At 42.0% G+C, this 27,781-nt stretch overlaps 3 protein-coding genes across 3 annotated transcripts; 1 reads left to right on the forward strand and 2 right to left on the reverse strand.

Moving 5' to 3' along the window:
* Window positions 1-1,297: 1,297 nt before the first annotated feature.
* On the reverse strand, window positions 1,298-15,604 carry NDC1 (NDC1 transmembrane nucleoporin). The gene is made up of 18 exons (XM_054285927.1): window positions 15,526-15,604; window positions 15,136-15,256; window positions 14,108-14,209; window positions 13,765-13,939; window positions 13,160-13,298; window positions 11,657-11,765; window positions 10,745-10,796; window positions 10,115-10,247; window positions 9,042-9,134; window positions 7,667-7,748; window positions 6,684-6,839; window positions 5,357-5,611; window positions 5,106-5,224; window positions 4,841-4,891; window positions 4,370-4,433; window positions 3,432-3,532; window positions 2,345-2,505; window positions 1,298-1,509 (listed from the first exon to the last, which is right to left on the reverse strand). The coding sequence occupies exons 1-18, from the start codon at window positions 15,565-15,567 to the stop codon at window positions 1,446-1,448; spliced, it is 2,019 nt and encodes a 672-aa protein (XP_054141902.1). The 5' UTR covers window positions 15,568-15,604; the 3' UTR covers window positions 1,298-1,445.
* A 454-nt stretch (window positions 15,605-16,058) lies between these two features.
* On the reverse strand, window positions 16,059-22,400 carry YIPF1 (Yip1 domain family member 1). The gene is made up of 10 exons (XM_054285816.1): window positions 22,336-22,400; window positions 22,130-22,203; window positions 21,283-21,446; window positions 20,588-20,668; window positions 20,394-20,481; window positions 20,149-20,265; window positions 19,325-19,491; window positions 18,249-18,431; window positions 17,133-17,242; window positions 16,059-16,313 (listed from the first exon to the last, which is right to left on the reverse strand). The coding sequence occupies exons 2-9, from the start codon at window positions 22,158-22,160 to the stop codon at window positions 17,138-17,140; spliced, it is 936 nt and encodes a 311-aa protein (XP_054141791.1). The 5' UTR covers window positions 22,161-22,203; window positions 22,336-22,400; the 3' UTR covers window positions 16,059-16,313; window positions 17,133-17,137.
* An 818-nt stretch (window positions 22,401-23,218) lies between these two features.
* DIO1 (iodothyronine deiodinase 1) lies at window positions 23,219-27,443 on the forward strand. The gene is made up of 4 exons (XM_054286172.1): window positions 23,219-23,965; window positions 25,472-25,615; window positions 26,659-26,858; window positions 27,330-27,443. The coding sequence occupies exons 1-4, from the start codon at window positions 23,563-23,565 to the stop codon at window positions 27,393-27,395; spliced, it is 813 nt and encodes a 270-aa protein (XP_054142147.1). The 5' UTR covers window positions 23,219-23,562; the 3' UTR covers window positions 27,396-27,443.
* The last annotated feature ends 338 nt before the right edge of the window (window positions 27,444-27,781 follow it).

A 27,781-nucleotide genomic window follows, 5' to 3' on the forward strand; every position in this document is an offset into this window, starting at 1 on the left:
CATCTGAGGTACCAGCTAAAGCATCAGGTGCACATTGCAATGCCAAAAAATATGCAAAATAAATTATTTAATAAGTTAGGCAAGTCAAAAAGCTTCTACCTGTGGTAGAAATCAAGCATGGGGAAGCTTTAGCTTAACCTTTAAACATTGTGAAAGGCTATCTATCATCTTACTGCATTTGCTATGGGCCATCTCAAAGCAAAAAGAACAATATAATTCTCATTTTCACTACCAAATCTAACATCTGCAGTGTCTGCATTACAAAAAATTACCTCTCTGTACTGGAGAAAGCAATATGCAGCTCTCACTGGAGATTCAGGGGTTTCTCTTTTACCCAAACCTTACAGACACCCTATTACTACACAGCTGCATCACTCCAACATAACTAACCCCATGGCCATCCTCACATCTTGGGTCCTCTGTTAAAAAAAACAGAAAAACCCCACAGCAAAAACCACAGGATTAACAGCACTGAAGGAAAATGATAGTTTTGTTTCCTCTTATCAAACTAAATTCATTTGCAAGACCATTTAGCTTACTGCTCTCATCTTCATACTCCACACATTTTCAAATATAGGTATCACAGTAACTGGAGTCTGTTTAAAAACTGAGTAGTTAATTTTCAAATTTTTTGATAAGTTTTCAGATAAAGAGCTTTTAAAAAACAGTGTTTTTTCACCAGAATCTACCAATAATGTGTACCATTTTGAAAAATTTGGATGTGCTGCAAACATCCTTCCTACCCCCCAAACAGAAAGCTGTTGATCTAAACTTTAATTCCCAGTATCATTACTTGGGAGTTTTGCTAAATGCAGTACAGTATCCTGTAAGTTTCTGTATAGATCAGAACTTGGTTTGCTAAGTCACCTTAAAGATAAAATCTGAGCTGCTCCCTTTCCAGGCAGTATTTGTGTGCTAATAATGCCTTTCTGCACACCCATTTTACTCTGAAGGAACATTTCCAGCTTACAGAGGAGCAGCATGTTTTATTCCTGGGCACATCTGTTTCCTACACTTAAACTCCACTCTTGATCTTAAAGTGTTATCAACTAAATTTATGGAGCACTTAAGCACTAAGTATCTACGTGAATCTCTCCTCAGCCCTTAACAGAAGAGAGTAGGGAAAGAACACAGTGTGAAAAATAATGAAAGATCTGAGTGTCAAAATAACTCTGGCAATCTTAAATGTCATAGTCTTACCTAGAAAGAAGAACTGGCACTTTCTCATTTGTAAGTGATATTAAAAGAAGGCAAGATGAATTTTACAAGTTTTATTATACAAAAAATGATCCAAAGCCATCAGAACTCTTCTACAGTTCTAAAAGTTTTGTTCTGCAATTTATGCTTCCATAGGCTTTTCCAAAAAGCCAATGTAAAAAGCCTCATTAGTCTCACTTTCTTCTTAGCAAAAGTCTTGAAAAAACCAACCATAGCTGCATCAAAATTTATTCTTTGTAGTCCAGGAATTGCTGAAGTCTTTTCTTATGTTCTGTAGACACTTGTACAGCACTAGAAACAAATGCAGAACATTTTACATGAGAAGTAATACAGCACAAAAATAAAATATCAAGTCTCATGCCAAAATTGAGTGCACATTGAAATCAATTACACTGAAGCTAAATTTTATGAAAAACCATCTATGTTCCACAACAAAGAAGCATATTAACCCTTGAAACTGTCAATTCTTATCCTCAACAGCTTCTAAAAAAATACCTATACCAGGAAACCTTGCCCATTTCCTTACCTCTAAACAGCAACTGATTCACTTGCAAGGATGATTTAGGTAAGAAAGAATCTCCTCAAATGATCCCTCCTGTATACTGAGCACTTCTAAACTGAGGGACATTTCATCCCAAGAGGGAGAGATGGGCAGATACTGCAGGAAGTTTCAGTCCCACATAATCTAAGGCCAAGTATGGAAGTTTGCCTGCTGGGAGAGTGGCTGAGAAGAGCTGTTGGACAACCAGGCAGCAATGGAATTTCATTATTTGGACCCCTCATAGGATTTTCTCCCTGCAGAACAATTGCCTCTAGTTGATTTATCTTCTTTTCAGCAGCTCAGATTTATTAAACAAGTGGTATTCATGAACTGCTTCTAAAGAGTTCATGAAAAGTCACTAAGAAAGATTGCCCAGAAATCTATGAATAATAAATTTGAAGGGGGACCATATATCTACACAGGAACTTTTTAAGGTTCCACAAATCAAAAAAAAAAACTAAAATACCACATAATAATAATGAGCAGAAGGGATTTTTTTTACCTAAATCTAGATTTTTCACAGGTCCTACAATAACATGAATTAAACTAAATTTAACAAGGAAGCAATCATGAGGAAGTTCTTACTTCAAGTGTTCACCAAAGACAGTAGTTATCCTGTAGAGGGCTGTTTTCAGAGAGGCTCTAAGTGCAAATCTTAGTGTTTTGTAGGATGTGTCCACCAGGCTCCCTGAAATCCGGGGAGGTTTGCTAGAAACATGTGGCAGTTTGAAATGTCTGTCTACGACCTGATGAGAAAAACAGACAGATTCCTGTCATCTGTTCAATTCTTTCATAATGTAACTAGAGACATGTTTGTGTCATATAAAGCACAAACAAAGTGCAAGTTCAGAAATTCCACCAAGACACACAAAAATGTTTTGGAGGCTGAGCATTTCCCAGCCATCAACAGGAACACAGAACCAAGTTCTGTGAAATTAGATTCTCTGTTACTGAGTCTTAGGCTAAGAACATCACATGCTGCAGGAGAAGCACAGTTCTGTCCTGTATTATGACTTGTTTCTTTCACAAACAAGGGCATTGGCTTTCTTTCCCCCTGGTGCCTGTTCTTGGAATAGATGACTTACACTGAAGAACTTTAATAACCTCTAAATTCTTTCCAAGAGCCTCCATTAGGGCAGTGTGAAATGGTTATGTTAATAGGACATGGATAGCCTTGGAAATAAATCTGGATTTTTTAAAACACATTACACAAACATCAGTAATTTGAGAGTAGTGTCTCTCTATTAGCAGAGACACAGATTTTATCTCTTGAGATTTGCAATGTCTCCAAGTGCTCCACGTTGCACCAGGAATTGTGTGCAATAAATAAAGATTAAGTTCTAACTCTGCAAAGATATGGTATTAGAATTGCTGCATCCCTGAAATAAACTCTTCAGCTGAGTACACAGTAGCATTTATTTAAAATTAAATATTGCATATTTCTCCTTCCACATTTTAAAAACCAACAGGGATTTTTAATTTTTTTAAATTTTATAATTGTTTCATAGTGTACATAGTGGCAAGCAGCTGTTTTGGTTAGATTAACTGCAGAAGAGCTGTTTAAGTGGTAGCAACTTCAATGTTATGACTAGTCAGCAAGGTTATTATGTAAAATCAACAGGACTCCTCCTCTCCTAAACTTGCCTTCCAGCAAGGAAAAGTTAAGTTTTACCTCCTGAAGAGTCAGTAGCGTGTTCAGGATAGCTGGCAGTGTAGTTTGGACAACTCCAAACTGATCTTCAGTGAAGGAGGCTGCTACCAAGTGAGACAGACCTTTAAAAAAAAGAAATTTGTTGTAATTAATGCTTCAAAAGGTGAGAATTCAGTATCAAAGTTTATGGTGTTGCCTGAAGATTCCACCACTGTGCTGGAATACCTCAGGACTTGCTGCTGCCAGCTGAAAGTCACCTCAGCTCTGGACCACTCACTGGTTTGACAGGTGTATGATAGCTTGAGGTTGGTAAAGCAAGAGAGATTATATAAAAATTATGTGTGATTCCCATCTCCAGACTCTCTACATCCCAAGCCATCACCTTCAATCTGACACAGCATGGCACATTGGCCCATAAAACGCATCACCAAGGAAAATTATCAACTTTGCACAGTCAAATGCAATGGAAGATTCTGTCAATATCAGTATTTACTCACAACTTTGAAAGAAACAATAAAAATCCAAAAATGTAATTTCATGCTGTCATTGTTGTTCTAATTCTCTGCAAACCATCCTTTTGTTTATTTGCTAAGTTATTATCTGAGTGCCTCCCTCAGCTCTCTGATAAACAAAGACCCAGAGCCTTTAGTCAGAAAAGCTGTTGTAAAAAGGCATCATAAATCTGTCACCAGAAAAAAATGTAAAAGTGATACATGGGTTCACATGAGACAGAAGCACCAGAAATCAAGTTTAGGAATCTGTACAGAACATAAAGGAAGAGATCTCACATGGGATCTCAAAACTAACAAGTGAATTACACTTTAGTCATGTTGGTGTCTGAAATGCAGTTGTGTTTTTATCAAAAGCATTTCAAATATTTTTATTGTTACATTTATAAAGCACAGAGCCCTGAGAATTTTCCATGAACCAGCAGAGTGGATCACCTGGAAAGCACTTACCTTCCAAAGCCCAGATGTGCATTTGGGCATCACAGAAGACAGCCTGGATGGAGGCTTCTGGGTGCTGACAAAGAAACCAAAGTGCTGTGAGTGCACTTTATAAATAATATTGCCAAACTTGCAGCTTCCCAAACAGACCTGCAAGGCCAAGAGATCTTGGGAAATAGCCAGAAAAATGTGATCTAAAGTAGATTTTTGGACAGAAGCTGCCCACAATGCTACAGCTGTAATTGAGGAAGGAAAAAAAGAGGATATACTAGCTAGTTTTCAAGGGCTAAGAACACTTAAAGTAAAATACAGTTTCTAATCAGATGACTTTAAAAAAACATTGTAATTCTTATTTTCTGCTGGTATGGGACAATCCTGCTGTGAAAGCCACAGCAAGGAAGAAGCTGTACTTATGGAAAGCTTTAGATGAAAATACAGGATTTAAAGCCATTACTTGTGTCTCAAACACAGGACCAGCCTCACCTTGCTGAAGAAATACATTATCAATGCACGTTTGGACAAGAAGGTTTTTATCTGAAAAGAAACAAAAGATTAAACATGTCATCTGCATTTATTTAAGGCATGCACAGTTGGCCTTTCTAAACCCTACCACCTTCACACAGCATAAAGGCATTGGAGTGAAGGATTTGTGGTATATAAGCTAAGTAGAGAAGGAAGAATTCATTCCATGAAGTGGAAAATCCTTCCAGAGAGGTATCATCTAAGCTGTACTGAAATTTTACTCCACCTGTTCTTGCTTGTTCTGAAGCCATGTGTAAATAAATTTTGGCTGCACTGCCTCACTCCCAGTTCTTGCAGCAGAGAGCACTGGGGAGGGTTCATGGTGGGAACCATTCATTTGCTGATCTGCAAGAAAAAAAAATACAGCATTTTCAGAAAAACTGAGTGCTGTCACCTTAATCCTCACAATGCAGCTCTCCAATGTCAAGGCCACTACATTTATGGCTCTGAACTCAAGTGCTGTGGAAGAATCTCTACCTGAAACCGACGTCCACAGCTTTGGTCCCCTCCTCGTGACATGGGGACTTTGGACTATTCCATGCCAAGGAGATTTTACATCCACAGTTCCCATCTTGTAACTTAAAGCAGGAGAGCTGAAAGGTGAACCAACTTCAGAGCCAGGAGATGTCTTCACAGGCATCAGGGATGGCTTAACCAGGGGAGACATGGAGGCTCTGAGAACAATGTTGGACCTCTGTGACTGGAATGACGTGTCTTCTATCCCAGCAGCTCCTAGGGACACAGAGCACACTGCATGAGGACAGCAGGCTGGCACAGTGACACAGGAGATGGCTTTGTTATTTGATTGCTATTTCAACAACTTGAAAGGACATGGTTAGCACTCTGGTCTGGCAAAGTACACATCAACATAAGCACGGAGCATTTTCAAAGTTCAAGTTTTCATCGGCTTAAAACCAGCAAGTGATGAGACAAATATAAATATAAATATAGATACAAATGTAAATATAAATGTAAATATAAATGTAAATGTAAATGTATCTTGTGCATTTATTCATTTTACTCCTGCTAGCCAACATTACAACACCCTGATATCTACGTACATAAAGTGGGCACTTAGCATTAAGCACTAGAAAAAAGGCTGACCATAGAAGAATAAAAAGCCATTCTGATTGGCATGTAAGAAAAGGCATGTCTGTCTGCAAATCCAAGGATCAGCAGCACGAGAAGAAATTCACCTGTGGCACACCAACAGTGCCCGCTGTTGCCAGGGCGCTGCCTGCTAAGGGATTCCATTACCTGGCAGCCTCGTGCTAACACAGCTGTGCTGCCAGGAATGATGCCCAAGCCTGGCATGTAAAACACCCAAAATGCCTGGAGGCTGCTCACAGCTCAGGAGTCAGACTGGGCTTTCCCCACTCTACAGTGATATTAGTGAATCATACAAACATAAACAGATCCTAATTTTATCATCTTAAACTAATCATAAGAGCAGTTATGCAAACTATAGAGCATCTCTTGGTAAGACTTAAATTCTCCCTGTGCTGTGTTGAACTTACTGAAACTGTGATAATCAGACTTTTTTTATTCATGCAAGTATGGAAAAAATACTGTATTGAACATAATAGCATGCAAGTAAACAAACTGAGTAAACATGATAACTGCAAGTTTTCTAGCTATTTTGGGATTACTTCAACACAAATACCTAAAATTAATTGGGGGAGGATCTTTTTGTCTGTATTTATTTGCAGAAATCCCTCATTTTCCTCATAAAATTTCATTGAGACTAAGGTATCTATTGCTACCTTCATGCTTTACAAACCTTTATGAGCACTTCCTCACATACCTGGAGTCTGAGGAGGCACTTTCAGCTCTCCCACTGGTGGCTTTGCTCTCCCATTTGCTGCTGCTGCTTCCTGCTGTGCAATCAGCCTCTGGGTCAGGTCACTGAGGAGACTCAAGCACTCTCGGGATATTGCAGTCCAGTTGTGTGGGTGCCCACCTGGCAGGGCACACAAAGAGCAGAGTTTAACCCAGCTGCTCCTCCCTGCATCCCTCTGACAGTGCCCATGTGCTCTCAGCAGGAGCCTCGCTGTCACAGTGCACTCAGCTTCTAAAATGCCACAGGGCATTTCCACTGTGACAGCTTGTTTGTGCTGAGAGAAGATGAAAACATAGACAGATTCAATGGATAGCTCTAAAAAGAGCTCAGTGAAACCTGCTAAGCAAGCAGGCAACATAGGCAATTCAGCCCATCAGATCTGAAATCACTGAACAGCTAAAATGAACAAATACCACTGGTGATGTCAACACAGTTTTGAAGCAGTACAAACACTACAATTCCTGATAAGGTGCTACAAAAAGTTCCTGAGGGCTTCTAAGCAGTTTTAATTGACTCCCTCTGCCATATCTGAGTACAGCAAAAGGACTGTGCACTAACTGAAGTTGCAGCCAGTGTTTGCTCTCACAGCTGCAGTGGTGACTCAGTATTTGTACCCGATTTCCCCTCACACCTCAACATTCAGCTTCCATACACATCTGTTCGGTTATCCAGTCTGGACTGTCTCACTGGTGCTGTGAAGTGGGCCCTGCTTTCAAAATCCTAAACCTGTGTTTCCTCTTGGCTGTCATTCAATCCAACAGACATCACATCTGGTTGAGTTTAGCAGATGAAACAATATGAATATAAAATAATTAAGCAGCCTTTTGGAAAAGGCACCACAGGGAAGAAGCTTATACAGCATACCTTACAACACTACATAATTTCTAAGAATGTTTGACTAATAATTTAAAAAAAAGGAATCAACACAAAATAATTTTTATAATTACCTGGCTGACTGAGGCTGAAGACTTCCTGTCGTCGAACAGGAGAATACTGAGCAAGTAACATCAAATCTTGTAAGGCTAAAAACTGCAAAGAAAGGAAAATATTTTAGTGCATGCAAAATCCACTGTATTTGCTTTAAAAATATGTAGTTATCCATACAAAATCAATCCCTACTAAAGAATGAGTTCACACTGGCTAAAACCAGTCATGTAACACAAAGAGAATGGAGGCAAATCCCCAAAATCACCCTGGATGGGGCTGCAGAACTGTTAAAAGCTTTAGTGATATGTCAGTTCTCAGGAGTTCAAGAAGATCTATCACTTTTTTTATTCTAATAGCTCAGGCAGAAAGATATTAAGACACTAAAAAGTCTAAGAAAAAAACTGTTTTTGCAAACCAGAACTCAACTACAGTTTTAGGGTCAGTGCCTTATGGGACTAACCTACCACTGCTTCTTCTTCTTGTGATTAAGCAATTAATGTGCCAAACTAAAAATAAACCAGATTTCTCACAATATTCAAAACTCTATTATAAATTGGACATTTTAATGATATCTGAGATCATGTATTAGATTTCCTGTTCCTTTAATGGTTTGTGCTCAACTCTTCCCCACCCATCCTCAGATAATGCAGCAAAGCTTAAAAAGTTCTTGCAGCCTATTATATCTCCAGCCTTATCAGAAATCTGTAAAATCAGTAAAGGTAGAATTTACATGTGCAAGAGAATATTCTTATCTTTATTTACATAATACATTTTAAATGAGTTCTCCATTTTCTAAGTGTTATAATCAGTAAGTACTATTAATGTTTACCATAGACCAAAATTCCTCTTCTTTACTGTCAGGTTTTAAGTAGCTTTTTACTATTGCCTTTTATAAAAAAGAAACCCAACTTCCAACCTAAATAGGAAATATTTATATTTCATATTTATAGAAATATTTAAATATTAATATTTTCAATTTCAAGAGAGAACACACACGTGTTCTCAAATGTATGTTGCAGGGACAAGATGTTGAGAGCACAAAGGTTTGAGAAAACACCTGCTTATGTGACAAGACTTAAAAATGAGTTACAAAAACCTGAATGCCACTAAGCTGCTGGTTTTGCATCAGTACACCATGAGACTTCTGCTGCACACAGATCTTACCTCTAACAAAATGAATCTTCAGCTAACAGTAACAGCATGGTGAGCACCAGCAGATGTCACCACTAAACAAATTTTCATCTTTAAATGCAACAGCCTGGGAGTGCTCTGAGGCAGCTCCTCAAGGAACTAACACCTCAGTGACCAGAAGTGGTACCTGGAAGATGTGACTGGGTGCTCTGAAAAACACCTTTTGAGCACACACCTGTCAGGGAGAGGCAGGAGTTCAATTACCTTTATAAGGAGGGGAGGATTGCTGTTCAAGATTTTAGGCAGGCACTGGTCTGTCTCCTGAGCAAATGTTGGTTGAATGGGAAAATGATGGCTCTAAATAAAAACATCAAAATTTATGTTAAACAGAGGAAAGCACAAGAAAATCTTATGAAAGACCAGTAAACTGGCCTGGAATTTCTAACATAGAAACAAAAAGTTTACTTCTTTCATTTAAAATTGAGAAATCATAGAAAATCCAGGTATCTTTATCCTCAAATAAATCTGCTCATGTGGCTAATCTCACAATTTCTTTCCTGACTTTTCAGTTAACACTATGCAAATATTTAAAAGCAACTTTGGAAGTTATTTAGCTCATTAAGAAAAACAAAACCACGTGGATAAACAAATCTTTTTTCATCAGCCAAAAGGGCAAAGTGCATTTTATATTTTCACAGATGGATGATTTCTTTTGTCTCCCACAGTTTTACAAGCAATACAGTAATTAGAGATGTTGACAAGGTGTTCACTGGTGCTTGTTATTATCCTTTGAGACAGGTTGCTCACACCTCAGAGCTGTTGTCATGCTTGACTCATTGTTGATCTTTTCTCAATGTAGTCACAACAACTACACCTTCCTAATTAAAGCTAATTAAACACCCAGCAGCACTGTATTTGCCATTTCATTCCATGAGTACTTTGCATCAATACATTGATCCAGAATTTAAACCTCACTTTTTTTCTCTTTTACCAAGAGTCTCTTTTTTTTTTTAATTTAAAAAAAATTAAATCAAGTTAGATGAACAATTTTTTCCTCTCTAAGGAAATATCTGGAAACAGAAGCAGAGGAGTAAGAGGAGGTGGTGGCAGGAGCAAAACATGAATTTTGTAAGGAGCACAGGTCTTTCTATGAGAAGAAGGGAAAAGCCAATTAATGCCAGGCCTCTCTTGACTATTCAGTTATCAGCTACTATCTGTAGTGCATGCTGTGAAAATTCAAGAATTATGAGTCATTTCCTAGCAGAGCTGCTTTTGAAATGAAAGAATTATCTGTGCCACACTGGTGATGTAACTGGAGCACTGGCACAAGCACTGACCTCTGTGGCATAGATTTTGAAGAGCAGCCAAGCAATGTACCAGGTCATCAGGAGGAACACACCACTCAGCCAGGTGTGGTAAAACAAGGAGAGATCCAATAAGCCACTCAGAGTGTCAAGAGGATGTAATTTACTGCAGATAAAATAACCAAGAGGACATAGTATTTTAGTATTCTTATTAAGAATAATTAATGAAATTAGGGAAAATAAAGATGAATTAATCATGACTACAGTTTAAGCCAATTAACATTTTAAGACTCCTGGTTCCTTATTTTAAAACTGACAATATCATTATAAAATAAGGATATTCCCCCTACCCTCACTCCCTCCCAAAAAAACCACCATAGAAAATCAGATAAAACTCATAGATACAATCTGAAGTGTTTATCCTTTCTAATACTTCAGAGACTTACAGGAAAAAAAAAAATGTGATCTCCTAATTACTATCTTAATGACAAGATGGTTCCTAGAAGGGGATGCTGGTTCCTTTAGGATTCATTTCAGAAAAGGCCAGAGCTCCCCACATTCTGTGTGGGGAGGCAAAGAACTGAGTCCTGCTGGCCAGCTGCACTTCCTCAGCAAAGGAACCTCTCTAGAATATTCCTAATTTCCAGCACCATGTCCTCCTACCTGTCTGTATGAAGACCCATTGTGGTACATATCCAAACCTTTGGGATGTAACCTAAGGGTTCAAAAAGAAACTCTGAAACAAATACAACACTACAAAACACACACACAGTAGGCCAAAAAAAAGAAGACAAAAATAGAATTTATGCAGAGACAAGAGTCTGGTCTTCTAACTCACATGGACAAGGAAACAATCTGCCTTTGGGGTTATTGTGTTTCAAGGAACACAAAAAAGAGAATGAAAAAAGGCTTCAGGCTAGCAGCTGTACACTGAGAGATGTAGACCTCCTCTTTTATTGCTGCTTCTCAGCAGTGAGTTAATTGTGTTTCCTCACTAACAAAAGAGGGTTAATAGTAATTTAATATTAATTTTCATATAGCCCAGGCAGCAGCAAAGTGCTTTTAAAGACTTAATGGAATCTGATATAGAAGCACCATACTTCTAATTTATCCCCTGATGTAAATAAAGGGATAATAGTTCTTGCATATTTTGACATCATTTAGGAGGATAATTACAACCCTAACAAAGAATTCCTGATTTTTTTTACAAAGTCCAGTGCAGTCATCTCCATCAGCACAGATTTTGTTTACCACAGACAAAACTCCATTTTCACATGGGAGGGAGCCATCCTGCCTCCCTCCAAATAATATACCTGAGATATATATAAATATATCCAAATAACACACCTGAGAGCAAAGCCAAAGTGCTGATCTTTGCCTAAAAAAATGGGATGGTTCAGCAACATTACACATTACAGGGAAGTCCTGCCCACTGCTGGATGCCAGGCTCAGCTCTGGGACACCACAGCTCCACTACCAGGCAATGGAAGCAGCAGTCCAAAGCCTGATGGATCAAAATTTTCAAACACAGGAATTACAAATTAAAAAAAAAAAGAGAATTTCAGGAACCCTTACCAAAAAAGTAATATGTGACACAGAAGTTTCTAACAAAATACAGTGATTCCACACAACTGTGTTTTATCAGGAGAGGCAAAGATCTTCTGAAACGTAAATACTTGTATTGCTAAAACCAAACAAAATAAATAGTTTAGTATTCCACATGCAGAACTAAGCAATGAGACAGTTAATAAAAATAATACAACAAAAAAGGACAAGGTACTTGAAAGCCTGCAGTCTAGATCAATTAAAAACTTAATTTAAGGTCATTCCAGGTGTTACATTTATTAATTAAGCTCCCAATCTTTCCTGACATTTTATAATCATTTCTAGTTCTTATCTTGTTTTATTCTTGTAGCAGTGAAAATGAAGAATGGGGTAGACTGACTCAATACACAAGGGAACAAACCAAAATATCCCTGTCTAATGCAAAATAAAGGAAAAAAAAAAGTAATATTTAATCTACTAGATTTCATTTGCATTCTAAATGTTCAATTAAAATATAGGGAAAATTTAGACAAGCCTGACTTCCAGAGTCAGTGATCCTCCAAGCAGCAAAACCAATGTAACACTGATGCTCTCCTCCAAATAAATGAACTATATGTGTTTCCAAATGATTGAAGCAACTGAGATGACAAATGAAACCATGAAAATGAAACTATGAAAATGCAACCAAAGTGATTTTTTATTTTACTAGCTTGCATTAAGGAAAAAAAAAAAAGAAAAAAGGGAAAAAAACCAAATACAAACAGAAAACCCAAAGAAACAACAACAAAAAAAGGAGAATTAACAATATTGAAATAAATTTTTTTTTTAATATTCTAACTACAGCATTGCCAAAATGTTGCTTGGTTTGCTGATGAATGGTCAGCAAAATGCAGCACACATGTTTTCCACTATAACACAACCAACCTTGGTTAAAGACATCTCTTGCCAAATTGTTTGGACTGTGTCACTGGGAATCAGGCAAAGTTAGTGGCTGCTGTGAGGCTGCAGCAACAGAAACATTTTCAAGGTGATGCTTCACACTGGTACAGATTTCTGCAGGACTCCTCCAGAGGAATTAATGGAATTTCAGTTTCCATAGTGCTACACACAAAAAAGCTGTGGATGTTGAGCTCTAAAGCAGATTTAATGTGTTATTTAGACTTGAACTGAAGGAAGTTTTTTAGGTGACCCTTGTTGTCAGTTCCTGAAATTGATACCCAGTTTGTGCACATTTTTCCTGTCTTTTTCCTGTAGTTCACCTGCCACCTCAGCCAGCTTTGAACAGGCATCAGAGGGTGTAGGGTAAATGTTAAAGAGTCACAGCATCCCAGTTTCTGTGTTCATTTAAAAGGAGCTGAGCAGCAGGAGCAGGATGGACACTGCTGGCATTTAAAGCTGGGTGTACACTTCATCTATCAGTGACAGCAGCTGCACACAGGCAGCTCCTGCTGCCACACTCATAAATTATCCAGGCTTTTCTGAGCACTGTTTCACTCATACATGTCCTTCTACAAGCATGCTTAAAGCTCTCACCTGTATGATTGGAAATGGCAAATAATTCATGTTGTTAATAAGAAAGAAGAGGCTGTAGCTGTATCCCAGGAAAGCTCCAGAAAGAAGAAAGAAGAGGTGATACTCATTTAGGCACATCTGAGAAACAGCATCTTCTAGGCTAAAATAGAAAACTTAGAATCAATTCTGAGTTCACAACAAACAGCTGTTCAAGCCTTAGGAAACTCAAATCAGAAGTTTGATTTTGCTTTGCTGATCTATACATCTGATGATATCTCAGCAAGTTTTTTGTTAAGTAGGAATCCCACCACCTGTTTTTGTAATTTATGCATTAAACATACACCATTAACCACAACACCGGGACTTAGCTCAAGTGACAACCAACTTTTTATCAAGAATAATGAATCCATTAAGAATCCTGGAAATGTAGTTTTTCTGGTCCAGTTCTCTCTGCATTGTAACATTTACAAAGGGGAGCATTTTTTGTCCTTTAATAAAGAAAATCAACACATAATTACTGGGTTTTGAGAATATCCAAATTCTTGGGATTCTTTCTGAAAGAAACTATCAGTAAATACATTTTACAATAAAAGTTTTGTTTATCTTTGACACACACACAGAGTTACCTTTCTGAAGGTGTGCAGGACACAGCAAGAAACTGGAACCTCCCTTTTGTCATGACTGTAGCACACCAAGCAACCAGCATTCCCATGATAGCATGAACAAAGGAATGGATCACTTGCTGAGGGTGAATAATTTTTCCTATCAGTGCTAATCGAGAGCATGGTATCGATGGCACCACTGTAAATAAAAGCAGAAAAATAATTTTTATTTCTTACCAATAAAATCTTTCATTAAAATAAAAAAGAGGAAACCCCTCCACCATTGTCAGGATCAGTCACTAAATTATAAATGATCATCCTATTTAATTTAGGTATCAAAAACAGTTCAACAATTTACACAACCCACCTGCATAAAATTCAACGTTGAAGATGCTTATTACTATTATCACCACAGACATCAGGAAGATACAAAAGATGACATAAGAGGTATACAAATCATTGAAAGACTCTAAAAAATAAAAAAATTATTGTTCAGAAAATTGCAGTAACACAGCAGCAATGCAGTAAGTAACAGAAAGGAGCATTTAAGCAATGAAAATAATTCACTGAATGCTTAAAGGGGAGCAATGGTCAATGGACTTTCTAATTCCACAAGAGGTCTGCCCAGCTACACAACATTTCTGCACAAAAGCAAATTTAAACTTCACAGAAACTACCTGACACCCTTATAGCTGGTTTTCTTATAAGTGAACACTCAGAAGTTTGTTTTAAAAAACCCAAAGCATTAAACTGTGGCTCAAATATCACATTTCTATTCATTTAAGAAAAGCTGCAGCCATCCAGCCACACCAAAAAGAGAAAAAATTTCATACAGAGTGGTTCTTTTGAGCTTTTCTATTTTCAAGGGAGGAAGGAAGTCAATTCTCTCTCCCTGGAGTAGCTCAATATCACAGGCATCGAGCTTCCAGATAAGCATCTCTCAATTTTCACTGCAGGCACTCAGAGGAAGTTATTCCCAGTGGCTGCTTCAGGAATTTCTCTTAGGATTCAGTGCACCTGAAGCTGTTTCTGGAAACAGCAGCTGCACAGGGTGGAAGGGGAAGTGTGTGCAAGGACTCAGAACAGACAACTAAAGCACTTAACCTGTTGGGGTTTTTTTAAAATTCTGTGAGAAATAGACTCACATGAAATTACAACACTTACTCCCACCTTGGGTGGACGGTGGCTGCTGCAGCTGTAACACAGAAACATTTCAGAGGCCAAAGACTATTCGAAATACAAGTGTAGCACGATGCCACCGTCAGTTCCCGTTATCTGGGACCGAACACAAAACAACAGAGTGTAGGGATTAAAAAAAAAAAAAAAAAAACCAAGAAAAAACCAGAAACACAAACACGTGAGAGCAAAAGCAGGAGGACGCGGCCGGGCACCTACTGGAGATCCAGCGCACCGGGTGGAACGGGTCGAGGCCGCTGAGCACGATGAAGGCCGCGGTGCAGAGGGGCAGCAGCAGCACGGACCAGGTCACGGCGGCGGCCACTCGCCAGCCCAGAACCTGCGGGGACACAGCGTGAGGGACCGGGGCCCGCCAACCCAGCGCCTGCACGGTGACAATGGGGGGGACCGGGAGGGGGGCCGGTACCCGCCAGGGCAGCGCCTGAGGGGTGCGCAGGGTGAGGGGAGCGGGGCTCACCCCCCACAACCTGAGGGGAGACACAGTGAGGAGGCCGGGGACCGACACCATCCGCCAGCCCAGCGCCTGCGGGGAGCATAGAGCCGGGACCGGGGGGGATGAGCCCGAGGGAGCGCAGCCCGAGGACCGACCTGCCGGAGCAGCGCCCGCTGCCCGCCCGCCGCCCCCTCCATGGCCGCGGCCCGGCCGCCCGTTCAAAGCCGCCGCCCAACGGCCCCACGTGCCGGACCCGCGACACTTCCGCCGCGCGCGCAGGCGGCAGCCAATGGGAGGGCGCGCACGCCCGCGCCCCGGGAGTGCGGGGTGACGTCACTTGCCGTGGAAACAACAAGTCCCGGCATCCCCTGCGCGGTCATGGCGGCCTGAGGGGCCTGCGGTCTTCCCCTGTTTAAGGGAACAGAATGTAGCCCGGGGCGGCGAGGAAAGGAATTGTCACATTAGCCCACGTTACGTCTGTTTATTTACACTTTGAAAGCCTCGCTGGCGGCACGGGCCCACCTCAGGGGGGTCCAGTCCTGTCACAACACTAGGCCTTGGACCAAACCCTCCCCACAGCTCCAGAGCGTTAAGATGCTTTGTGCACAAAAAGTACAAATCACATCGCCTTCAGAAGGCTTTATTCAGAGGCAAAATAGTGTGTCAAGCACAGAACTAAAGAAAAATAAAACAAATCCCCCCCCAAAAGCGAAAACAAAACATAAAATAATCCCAACCAAACAAAAGCAACTCCTTTCTGCTCTAGATTGGGATCACTGCTTCACTCTCCTCCTGGAACATGGAGATGTCTGTATGTCCATGGGACATCGCTGTCCGTCCTGCTGCAAAACACATCCCTTGTCCTTGACGTTTCCAAGGTCTTCAGTGAAAAAATAATCTAAAATAGAAACTACTGTCTAGATGGAGAAACTGGTGCTGTCATCTGAAAGAAATAAATAACTCCAGTGAATATTTAAGCTCCTTACCAGAGGACACAACAGGGCACATATTTAAGTCTCAATACTAAAATCCATTACAGTCATTTTGATTCTTATTAGGCACCTGGAATGAAAAAACTGATTTTGCAGGAGGAAAAGCCACTAAAATTGACTTGCATGGTTGGATTGTGTAATTTTTTAATGTGCCTTTCACTGGGCACATTTGGCTATTTTTTATATTATTTATCTTAAATCTAACATAGCTTCTATTCAGTACATACCCTGATTTTCACAAACACACTTGTGGCTGGTGTACTTGGAGTGGCCTGGCTATTAGGCTGTTCCTGGACCTCCTCCAGAGAATTATCCAACAGAATTCAAATGTCATCTGCTGCTGGCAGCAGTCCTGGGTGCCAGGAAGCAAATGCTCAAAGCCATCCCAGAGAAGGAATGCAGTGCAGAGGGACGGATGGCTCAGATCTGAGTCAGCCCTGCCCAGAGCCTACACAGATGTCCCCACACAGGGCTGCTGCTCTGAAACACTGTCTCAAACATCAAGGGGGAAAAACCCAATCTGCTTTTTGTATTAAAAGGAAAGAAAAACTGGAGTGTGACAGCTTATTGCTTAAGTTTCACTTGTGCAGAATAAATTCAAATAAATGCTTTGGAGTTTTTGTAAGGGGCTAATAAATTTTATTTATATATAAACCCCATTTAGCAAAACAAGTCTGTTAAACCCCTTTCCATTCAACCATAGTGATGGGGAAAAGTTTCAGGATGTCTGTGATGACTGCAGAAAAAGGAAGTTTAGACAGGGTTCTCACCTTATTTAGTGACTCTTTGTTATTACTGTTGTTCCATTGTGAGCAGGAATAATAGGTGCAGGAATAATAGGTGCAGAAATATCCAGTTCAGGGGCATCAAAAAAGTATGCCTACATTATCAGAGAAAAAAAAAATTATTTAGAGAGAAACATACAGTGCTGCCTCATCCAAGCTCTTTCTTTCCACACCCATCAAACACAGATACACAGATCCATCTACTCTGGAAGCTGTGGAAACTGAGGCCTGGTGACACCCTTCTACACACTGCAATAAGGAAACAAATAATTTAAGTCTTCATTGTGTATTTCAATGGCCTCAGGGTCTTCTGTTTTCTAACACTTACTGTGTATGAAAACAAACCTGCTAAAACTCCTAAGCCCACACTTTATATTGAACATTTAATCCTTCTAAAGGACTAAGCATAGTACTCATTGAAATAGAGCGCAACTGGATACTATAAAGATTAAGGCTTTGCTGGTACTATGATGAATTACAAGTGAATTGGACTCAATGATCCTGATGGGTACCCTCCAACTTGGAGATATTCTATGACTCCATAATTGATTATTGAATTTATTACCAGCACTGCAGGGTCACACTGACATCAATTTTTGCTATGTTTAAAATAACTGCAATTTTTACACTGGAGGTTTGTCACAGACATATTTTATGAAAAATCCTTTTGCCAGGATCTTTTCTCCTGAGAAGCTGAGCAGCTTCAGCTTCTCCATGTTTTGCTGCTTTGGAATGTGATTTGGAGAACTGTTTACCCAGCATGTAAAATTGTTTTTACTTGATGACCAATGACAGCCACCTGTGTCGAGGCTGTGAGCAGTCACAAGATTTTATTATCATTCCTTTCTATTCCTTGCTAGCCTTCTGATGAAATCCTTTCCTCTATTCTTTAGTATAGTTTTAATATAATATATATAATAAAATAATAAATCAGCCTTCTGAAACATGGAGTCAGATCCTCATCTCTTCCCTCGTTCTGGCACCCCTGCGAACACCACCACAGAGGTTTTCCTGTAACCAGCCAATCCTTCCTTCCCTGTCCCATAACACCACATGTCCTAGGAAAGGAGAGATCAGGGAAAAGGACTGGCAGTGTCCCACCAAGCATCCAACAGCCAGCAGGGCGTGCAGCAGCAGGATGCTGGCCACGGTGGCCACGGCGACGCGGCGGTTGTCGTCGCGGACGGCGGGCCAGAAGGTCATCACCAGCACGGAGCCCGAGAGGCACAGCGAGAACACCATCAGCACCCAGCGCACCACCTTCTGGGGGATGATCCACAAGATCTGCAAAAGGCAGCACAAGGCTTGCAAGAGGCTGTGTGTTCTGTGACACTGTCAGCACTTCTGTTTGTGCACAAATGAACTCGCGCCTAAATCTGACACATCTCTTACTGGGGGAAAGGGTAAGAGCAGTGCTGAGCTTTACTCCCAGACACAACACAGGTGAATCTCAAGTTATGCCACTCCCTTCAAGGCCTGTCCTGTTGCAGACATCTTTTATGGAAAATCCTTTCCTTAGGATTTTTCCTCCTGAGAAGCTGAGAGGCCTCAGGAACAAAATGTAAACAATGATTATCTGCTGCTGTGGAATGCAACAAGTGCATCTGTGATTGGCCCATGTTAAATGTTTCTAATTAATGGCCAATCACAGTCAGCTGGCTCGGACACAGAGCCCGAGCCACAAACCTTTGTTATCATTCTTTGCTATTCTATTCTTAGCTAGGCTTCTGATGAAATCCTTTCTTCTACTCTTTTAGTATAGTTTTAATGTAATATATATCATAAAATAATAAATCAGGCCTTCTGAAACATGGAGTCAGATCCTCATCTCTTCCCTCATCCAAGAACCCCTGTGAACACCATCACACTGTCCCCAGCCAGGGAAACTTGTCCTTGGAGCCATCAGCATCTGTTCCCTGGGGACACAAATCCTGATTCCCGAGGCTGCCTGCCAGGCTCACCAGCAGCACCTTGCTTGGTTTGGCTGCCTCTGGGGAAATTACGTGTCCTGGGCTTTTTCAGCACCCACAAGACACCTTTACACTAGACAAGCCTCAAGAAAAAGAGCAAAAGATTTTCCCAGTCTCCAAAATTTCGACAAATATCAACAATATTATAAGAAACAGCAAACTTTGTCAGGCAGGACATGTGAGAGGGGCACTCTTAGCCATACGTACCGCTGTGGGAATGTAAACGAAGAGGGAGTAGCCATACACACACACTATCTCCAGGAAGGAGTAGGAGACAATGTTCATGACTTTACTGTTCCTCCACATCAGGAATCCCCAGAGAGCAAGGGGAACAAGCCAAGCGTACGCATAAATCGTTGTAGCTGCTATGGACACTGGAAACACAACAAAGGGTTTCATGTTCTACTTTGAATCCTGCCAGAATCAAAGGTGTAGAAGCATTCAGCATGAAAACGAGAAAGCTACCTGTGAAGATGCTTCCAAAAGATGAAGTTTGAATTATTAATAAACTGAAAACTTTGCATTTATATCTAGTTTACACCCAGTACTCTGTCAGCACTTCAAGTAGGTGATATCAGTGATAATCTGATCTGGTAATTTTCTGCCCTAGGCCTGCAGGTTCCTGGGAGGCCACAGGTCCAGGAAGGCCCTCACTAAAGCACCAGAGTGCCCAGTGCTGGCCTTTCACTCTCTGTACAAGGAGGCATCCACTAAGGCTGGAAAATAACTAATTACTCCTGCTTGCTCTTCTAAATCCCTGAAACTAGCTTATGTTCTGAAGAAACAGGGTTCTGCCAGTCACAGCCCATTTTAAGGGCTTGTTGCACATGTCTAAAAATTTAAAGACAGAAATCAATCAAAAGACTAAAGTACTACATCAAAGCCATGATCTGGTTTGATATTACTTCATTTGCACATTAAAAAGAAGATACACACCCAAAAAAACCAAACCAAAACAAAACAAAACAAAAAACCCAAAAAAACCCAAACCAAACAAAACAAAAAACCCCCACAAATGACTACTTACAAACCTTTTCTGAACTCAGGCACGTAGTGATACGTTGGTTTGCCCAGATGGATGAAGAAATTTGAGAGGTTGCCGCTAACAGCAATGGTGAACACGAGTGTAGCACATATCCAAAATGGACCTTAAAAGGAAAAAAAAAAAAATCAATAGCACCTCCTCTGCTGTCTTTCTTTCTAGGCCAGCAAGTAAAATGTAATACAGACTCAAAATATTTAGCACAGCAAGTAACTTCTCCCACCTGACACCTACCATAAAGGTCAGGATTGCTGCGGATATACAGCCTTACAAAGTTCTTCCCAGGGACTGGGAACACCGACCCTTTGATTCTGTCCAGGACCTAAGAAACATAAGGATTTGTCTGACTGACAGTGCAAGAAGGAAAAACACCTCATTGGATAAGGCATAATTCAGACAACAGTTCTCCTCTGGAGCAGAGTATTAACCTGGTATGTGTCCACATCGAAGAAGGTCTGGTAGTACTCAAAAGTCCAGAAAGGGGCACTTTTCTTCTGTCCTGCAAGCAGCTAGATGGTGGGAAAGGCAACATGGAAAGTGTTACAAGCACACAATTTATGCATTACTAACTCATTTACACAGTAGTCACATGATTTTGGTACCCAAACTGAAAACAAACATAACAGGGCAGGATTATGTAATGGTTTCCTTCTTCCCCTCCAACAGCTGCAGACAGCCAGTCTCTTATCTCCCTGCAGGCAGAACCACGGCCTGAGGTTGTAAAGAGCAGCCTGCTACTGCCTGCTGCCACATCATCTGGAACACACACCCTCACCACCACGACAAGTTCCTTCTGCTGTCAGAAACACAGAATGGCCTGTGACTGAAGGGACCTTAAAGATCATCTCACTGCATCCCCCTGCCATGGGCAGGGACACTTTCCACTATCCCAGGTTGCTCCAAGACTGACCTTGAACACTTCCAGGGATGGTGCAGCCACAGCTTCTCTGAGCAACCTGTGCTAGCACCACCCTCACAGGAGAGAATTTCTTCCTATAACCAATCTAAACCTCTTCTCTTTTAGTCTGAATCCATTCCCCCTTGTCCTGTTCTCTACATACTCTTGTAAGAATTCTCTCTCCATCTTTCTCACAGGCCTCCACCACAGTGGTGAGAGCATTACCTCTGTTTTATCGGAGTCATCAGTGCCCAGTAACTCATCATCCTCTTCCCTCCCTGGCTCCTGCAGGTGGCTGTGCTGATTCTTGGGGATTTCAGCTGGCTCATCGATGCTTATGGTGGTGGCATCAGGATTTGCTGCAAGCAAATTAGCTGCATCGTCAAACTCTGCAAATAAATACATTACAAGACAGGTGATGATCAAGACACTAAAATTTTTGTTCTCATAGCTCAAATAAACACATAAATACCGAGACAGACTAACCACTAGTTTAGGCATGTTGGGTATGATCTGTTTTCTAAAGTCCAAACTGACACGAGTCAAGCTGAACATTCAGTCAGTGGATAAAGTGTGAGTCTGCTTTTCCTGCCGACGTGCCTGCAGGATGTGACACGGGCAGGAGTGGAGCCTGCCTTCCTGCCCTGACAATAGCCCCAGCCTAGGGCCAGCAGGTCTCTGCAGGGCAAGGGAAAGCTGCCTCCTAGAGAAACGGGTACTTTTAATATTCTCCAAAAACTGACATCAAGTTTTTTATGAAGAATTAAGTAAGTCTGAAACCGGGGCCTTCTGCAAGTTACAGAGCGCTCTGCCCCTCTCCAGCTGTCACTTGCTACCACAAAGGATTTCAGTCCATGACTTCCGTCAACACCGGTTACATTTTTTATCTGGCCAGCAGCACAATTCCATCTCAGAAAACTCAGGATCCCTGACCCCATCCTGACCGCACAAACAACACTCCCAGGACATTTTTATTCCGCGAACGCTCAGGGACGCTCCCAGAGCCTCCAGCGCCGGACGGCTCCCCCAGCCGGGCCCAGCCCCGCGTCCGCACCTGCCACATCGCCTTTACCTTGGAATTTGAGGTCGTCCGCCGTCGCCATTCATCCGCCGGGACGAGGATCAGCTCCTCGGGGCTCGACCCTCCTGCAAGAGGACAGGGCAGCGCTGGGGCTGGGGCGGGTGCGGTCCCCGCCCTGTGCCAGCGCTGCTGTGCCCCGCGGCCGCACCCCCCGAGCCCCGCACCCGCCCGGGCCCCGGGCCGGGCACCCCGCACACCTCGGCACCGCCACAGCCGCCGCTCCGCTCCCTTAAAGGCGCCGCCACCGCCGCGCGGCCCCGGCCAATCAGCGGCGCCGCTGAGCCCCTCTGCCCCCGCCCCTCGGGGAGCAGCAGCCCCGCCGGTGACGCGCCTGGCACCGACCAATCAGAGCCCGCGCGGCGCTTCCGCGTGCGCGCCCGCCTGCCCCCTTAAAGGACCCTGCTGTCTGTGAGGGAACATAGCGGGGCTGTGGGTGCGCTTGTACAGCTGTTACAGACGTACACTGCGTGTTCTGGTAAATGAGAGTTTTACCAGAGAAACACAGAACGGTTCGGGTTGGAAGGGACATTTAAACTCATCTCATTTAATATCCTTGCCATGGCACGGACACCTCCCACCAGAACGCGTTGGTCCCAGCCCCGTCCAGCCTGGCCTGGGACGCTCCCAGGGATCCAGGGGCTCCACAGCTTCTCTGGGCACCCTGTGCCAAGGCCTCGCTACCCTCACAGGAGAGAATTTCTTCTGCGTACCTAATGTAAACCTGCCCTCTGATGGTTTGCAGCAATTCCCCCTTGGCCCCTCACTGCCGCCCTTGTCAATGGCCTCTCTCCATCTGTCTTGTGCTGGAAGGGCACAGTTAGGTCACCACAAAGCCTTCTCTTCTCCAGGCCGAACAGTCCCAACTCTCACAGCATCCTTCTGATCTCTGATCTTGGTGTCCTCCTGAGGCCTCGCTCCAACAGATCCATGTCCTTCCTGTGCTGGGGACCAGCTGGATATTATATATACTGGAGCATATATATAAATATAAATATATATAAATATATAAAATTATATATAAATATATATAAAAATATATGTACTTTTTTTTAGGTTTTTTTTAATCATTCAGCCCCAAAATGCCAAACCCTGGAGCGCAGCAGAGCCCCAGAGCAGAAGGAACAGGGCACTGTTTGCACAGCATCTGCATCACCCCAAGGCCTCAAGCATCAGCACCTTAGTCTATATTGTGGGATTCAGGGAGAACAGCCTGATACAGCTTTCCTTATTTGCACAGCACAGCCCACATCTGTGGGTAAGCCTCATATCCCTGCAGTGAGCAGCACAGCCCCACCCTGGCTGCACTGGATGCCCTTGGTGCAGCTGGAGGGAGCACTGCTGACAGGATCCTTGCTCACCCAGGGGCTGAAGGGCAGGGACAGCACAGTGTGCAAGGTAAGGCAGAAACTCAATCAAACACGTGGATGTTTTCCCTCCCCCTCACCCTCTACCTTTGCCCCTGCCTTGCATTGTGCTCAGCAGACCTCTCCACCATCATGCCGGGCATCAGGGTACTGCTACAGAAAATCCTGATCCTCCTGCAGGTTACTCTGTCTGTTGTGGTGGGCAAAACACTGATGATACTGTTCCCCAATGCCATGAAAAGATACATCCTAAAGATGGGCGAAAAGAGCAGAATGAACAGGAATCCAAGGTTCAGCTACGAAAACTGGGGCCCCACTTTTTTCAGCTTCAAGTATTTGCAGTTTGTGCTGAAGGTGAAGTGGAAGAGGCTGGAGGATGAAGCCTACGAGGGACACCCTGCTCCCAACACACCCGTTGTGACCCTTGGTGGAGAAGATCGTCACCTCCTGGATTTCATGAAAGGTCAGTAATTGAGTTGGTAATTTCAGTAATTGCTGAGAGCATAAATGAGGAGATGCTGCTGAGGAAGCAGGGACGGATTGCTGGCACTGGAGTGCATCATGTGCAGACCACCAGCACCCACCTGCTGGAGAAGATGCAGCACATTTACTCCAGCTGCTTCTTGATTGTCAAAAATAACCTGCATTTATCACCCTGTCTATGCTATCCCTTCACAACACTGAGCTTTTGCAAGAGCTGGCTCTGCCTGGAAACACTTTTTGCTGAAAGCCAAGGTAATAATTTGTTTTAGGGAGAGAAGGCCCAGAACTGAAATGTGTGCAATGATTCGTGAGTGCTGGCTGTCATTCCCTGTCCAGAAAATTCCACACCAGCTCCCTCAGCTAGCCTAAAGCCTAGAAAGCACACAGTGGGTTTTTCCAGATCTAAAGTGGCTGGGAATAAAGCAGAAGTAGCTGCTTTGTACTTTGTCCGCTGCCTCCCACTGAGATCTCAGCAGAACGTGGAATTAATCATTAAGCTGCAGCCTCCATCCCCACGGGAGGGATTACATCCTTCTCTCACTCGGCATCCCTAATTATATATAGATATTTATGTAGAAAATGGGCTGCAAATTTATAGAAGAGAAACACAGTATCTACAGGAAGGTACCACTGTTATTTAATTCTTTAGGATGTGGATCTATGGTTAGTAGCAGCTTTTAAGTTAAGCCATGCCAGAAAGGTCTTGGACAAATTTAATGGAATTCAGCATAACCAGACTAAAAGAGGTGCTTAAAAATCCTGCAAGCTCTCTTAAATCAAGGCCTTGCAAACAGATGCCAACATAAACACAATACTGTGTTAATTTGTAAGCAACTGCAGATACTTTTGCCAGTGTAAGGTTAGTTTAATAATAATATATAACCAGAGTTCTGTTTGGACAGGAAATTGCAGAAATACATTGAAAGCATGAAAGCCTGTGATGCATGACTGAAAAGTCTGCAGTTTCCCCTCAACTTGAACTGACACATCTAAAAAAATCTGGACATGAAAAGGCACTGGGACTCTGTCCTCAATGCCCAGCCCTGAACCACTGTCCCTGGATAACCTTGCAGAAGGCCATGTTCAGTATTTATGAAGTTGCTCCATACTAAGGATCTCAGGGAGGATGTGATGCCCATTTTGGATCAGCACCCTATCCCAAAAATGTTGGTAGCTTGCTAATTGGCTCTTGTGCTGAGGCAAAGAGAAACTGTGTGACTGCAGGGTGCCTCCTGCCTGTACTGGGCAGGCTTCCCTCAGGTAAACTCCTTGCTGGATGCAGCACAGACAGGGCCAGGCTAGGAAAAACACCTTTATGGCTGCCTTGCAGAGATAAAGAGGTTCTGCTGCTGATTTTACTGACCTAGGAGAAATTTATGAAGTGACTTAGTGCTGTCCAGGAATCCTTGCACCAGAGGCTCAGTTCAGTGGATTTAATTCTGCCCTTCCTCCTGTCACTTAACCACAAAACTTTTTTTTCCCCCAGATAACCGACCTTTAATCCTGAACTTTGGAAGCTGCACCTGACCTTCATTTATGCTAAAATTTGATGAGTTCAACCAGCTCATCAAAGATTTCAGCTCAATAGCAGATTTCATTATCATCTACATTGAGGAAGCTCATGCAGTAGGTACAGTACAAACACCACAGCTACAAATGTGTCACTTCCTTTAGGGGAAAAAAGAAGTGTGCTAGCAAAGGAGGGGACTGCAAACAGCACAGAAATCTTCAAATCAAGTGGCAACACCACATCTAGGCACCAGTTTGTGTCCCTAATTCTCCTGAGAATCTACTTACACTTCTGACTTTACACTCAGTTACTCATGTGAAGGACACATGTTTTTTAATAATTGCCTCTCAATGTTATACAGCTCCTTTTGGAAAGAGGAAGAAAAGATAATTCATAAAACAAAAGTTAAGTGTACAATATGTTATGTGTTGACAGAAAAAAAAAAAGTTTTTAGTATTTTCCAAGAAGAGGATGCAGACTCCAATTTGAAAAATTTAGCAAGCAAACAAACCACACTTGTTTATCTGCACTGGATTCTAAGTAACACATTGGCACTGCTTTTATCCCAGGATTAAATGTTTTTCTAAAACCAAACATTTACAGTTTTCTAGCAATATGTCATTTTCAGCAACTGAGAATCAGATAATGACTAAGTCAGTCATCAAACTCTTTCACTAGTTTCTGCTTTACTGGGAAGAGTTTTGTGCAAGTGTTTGCTTGGATAGTTCTGATGAACAAAGGTGTGGCCTGGCTCACATTTCACTTCTCACGGACCTGTAATTTTGGTTTATAGGCTTTATGAGTACAATCAAGCAAAATGAACAACACTGACAAACCTTAACCAATACATGTTCCCCACCTGGTGTCTTTCTAGGGTAGATCTATGTGGGAAAATTTCAGCTAAAATGCATCAAATATTTCTGAATCCAGGGCAAGAAAATACAGTTTGATGAGGGGGAAAAAAACAGATCTTGGGACCACTTATTGGAAAACTCTAGTGGTGCCATAATTTGAGGGGGGGTTTCATTTCATGGCAAGTTTTGATGTTAGGAATAAACTGTAAGATTCTTTTAACCCAGTTTTGGGGTATGACACACAGTACATGTCCAGCTTTGCACCTATTCAAAACCTTCACTGCTAAATCCCTTCCTCATTTGTTTTAGATGGATGGGCTTTTAAAAACAATGTCATTATTAAAAATCACAGAAGCCTTGAAGATCGAAAAATTGCAGCACAACTTCTTCAGAAAAATCACCCTCTGTGTCCAGTGGTTTTGGACACAATGGAGAACCTGAGCAGCTCAAAGTACGCTGCGCTGCCAGAGCGACTCTACATGCTGCAGGGAGGGAAGGTCATCTACAAGGTAAAAAATATCAGCACCAATAATCAGCACAGTGTACAGAGAATTTTAAATTTCAAGGTGACTTGAGACTGCTTTACATGTAACAGTCAGTATTTTGTTCTGTTTGAGAGCAAAACATTTCACAATGCACTGTAAATGTGGAGAGAAATGAAAATGCAGCAAAACCAGTCTGGGCCTTTATAATGTACATATTTGATGTACACCTCAGTCTTGCTCAAATATTTATCTTTTGGCTCACTAGTAACCTGAGGTACATCTAAGCTGTGAAATCCAGGAACACTTCCCACCTCCAGGATCCAGACGCAGAGACACAGCAGGGTGTAACCAGTGTGTAACCATCTCCCAGGGATGGCTCCAGGGGAAAGGGAGCCCAAGGCACACCTGCCCACAGTTCTGGTGCAGCTGCTGTGCTCTGAAGGATTTCTGCTCTGCCTGCTTGAGCATCACTGTGTCATTTTATTGCCTTTGCAGGGAGGAGTGGGGCCTTGGAATTACCACCCCCAGGAAATACGTGCCATCCTGGAAAAACTGAAATAGAAAAAGAAGAGGACTTCAAAGCAAAAACTATTTGGATAAAGAAGTTCAAAAATAATTTGTCACAGACCTCAGTCTAAGGAACAAAAATAGAATTTAAGAACAGCCATAGAGAGAAGAAGAAAAGAACAATGTTGCATATGCAATGGATATGCAAGGAGCATCTGGAATGAGGTCTAGAAGTTTTCAGGTGTCATCCCTACCACACCAACTTCTGTTCTGAAGTAACTTACTACTTTTATACTACACTCAGTAATGTGGGAGCTGGGTCCATTGAGCTCTGGATACCAACATTTACACTTGTAAGGAATATCCTGCAGGATGAATTTCAGGGTAGTGACATTTGCAAGAGTCCACTAGCATGCAAAACAACTATTTCACATTACTAT

Source organism: Melozone crissalis, unplaced genomic scaffold (genome assembly GCF_028551555.1).
Source record: "Melozone crissalis strain CALT ecotype California unplaced genomic scaffold, PUWL_Pcris_2 ptg000045l_1, whole genome shotgun sequence".
Lineage (NCBI taxonomy): Eukaryota > Metazoa > Chordata > Aves > Passeriformes > Passerellidae > Melozone > Melozone crissalis.

Coding starts and splice junctions, on each gene's coding strand:
- YIPF1 (XM_054285816.1), bottom strand. CDS start 22,160: ATGGCGACGGCGGACGACCTCAAATTCCAAG. Junction 20,482..20,587: donor TCGATGTGGACACATACCAG/GTTAATACTCTG, acceptor TATGTTTCTTAG/GTCCTGGACAGAATCAAAGG. Junction 20,266..20,393: donor CAGCAATCCTGACCTTTATG/GTAGGTGTCAGG, acceptor TTTCCTTTTAAG/GTCCATTTTGGATATGTGCT.
- NDC1 (XM_054285927.1), bottom strand. CDS start 15,567: ATGGAGGGGGCGGCGGGCGGGCAGCGGGCGCTGCTCCGGCAG. Junction 5,612..6,683: donor AGTGCCTCCTCAGACTCCAG/GTATGTGAGGAA, acceptor CTGTGTCCCTAG/GAGCTGCTGGGATAGAAGAC. Junction 4,434..4,840: donor TAATGTATTTCTTCAGCAAG/GTGAGGCTGGTC, acceptor TTTCTTTGTCAG/CACCCAGAAGCCTCCATCCA.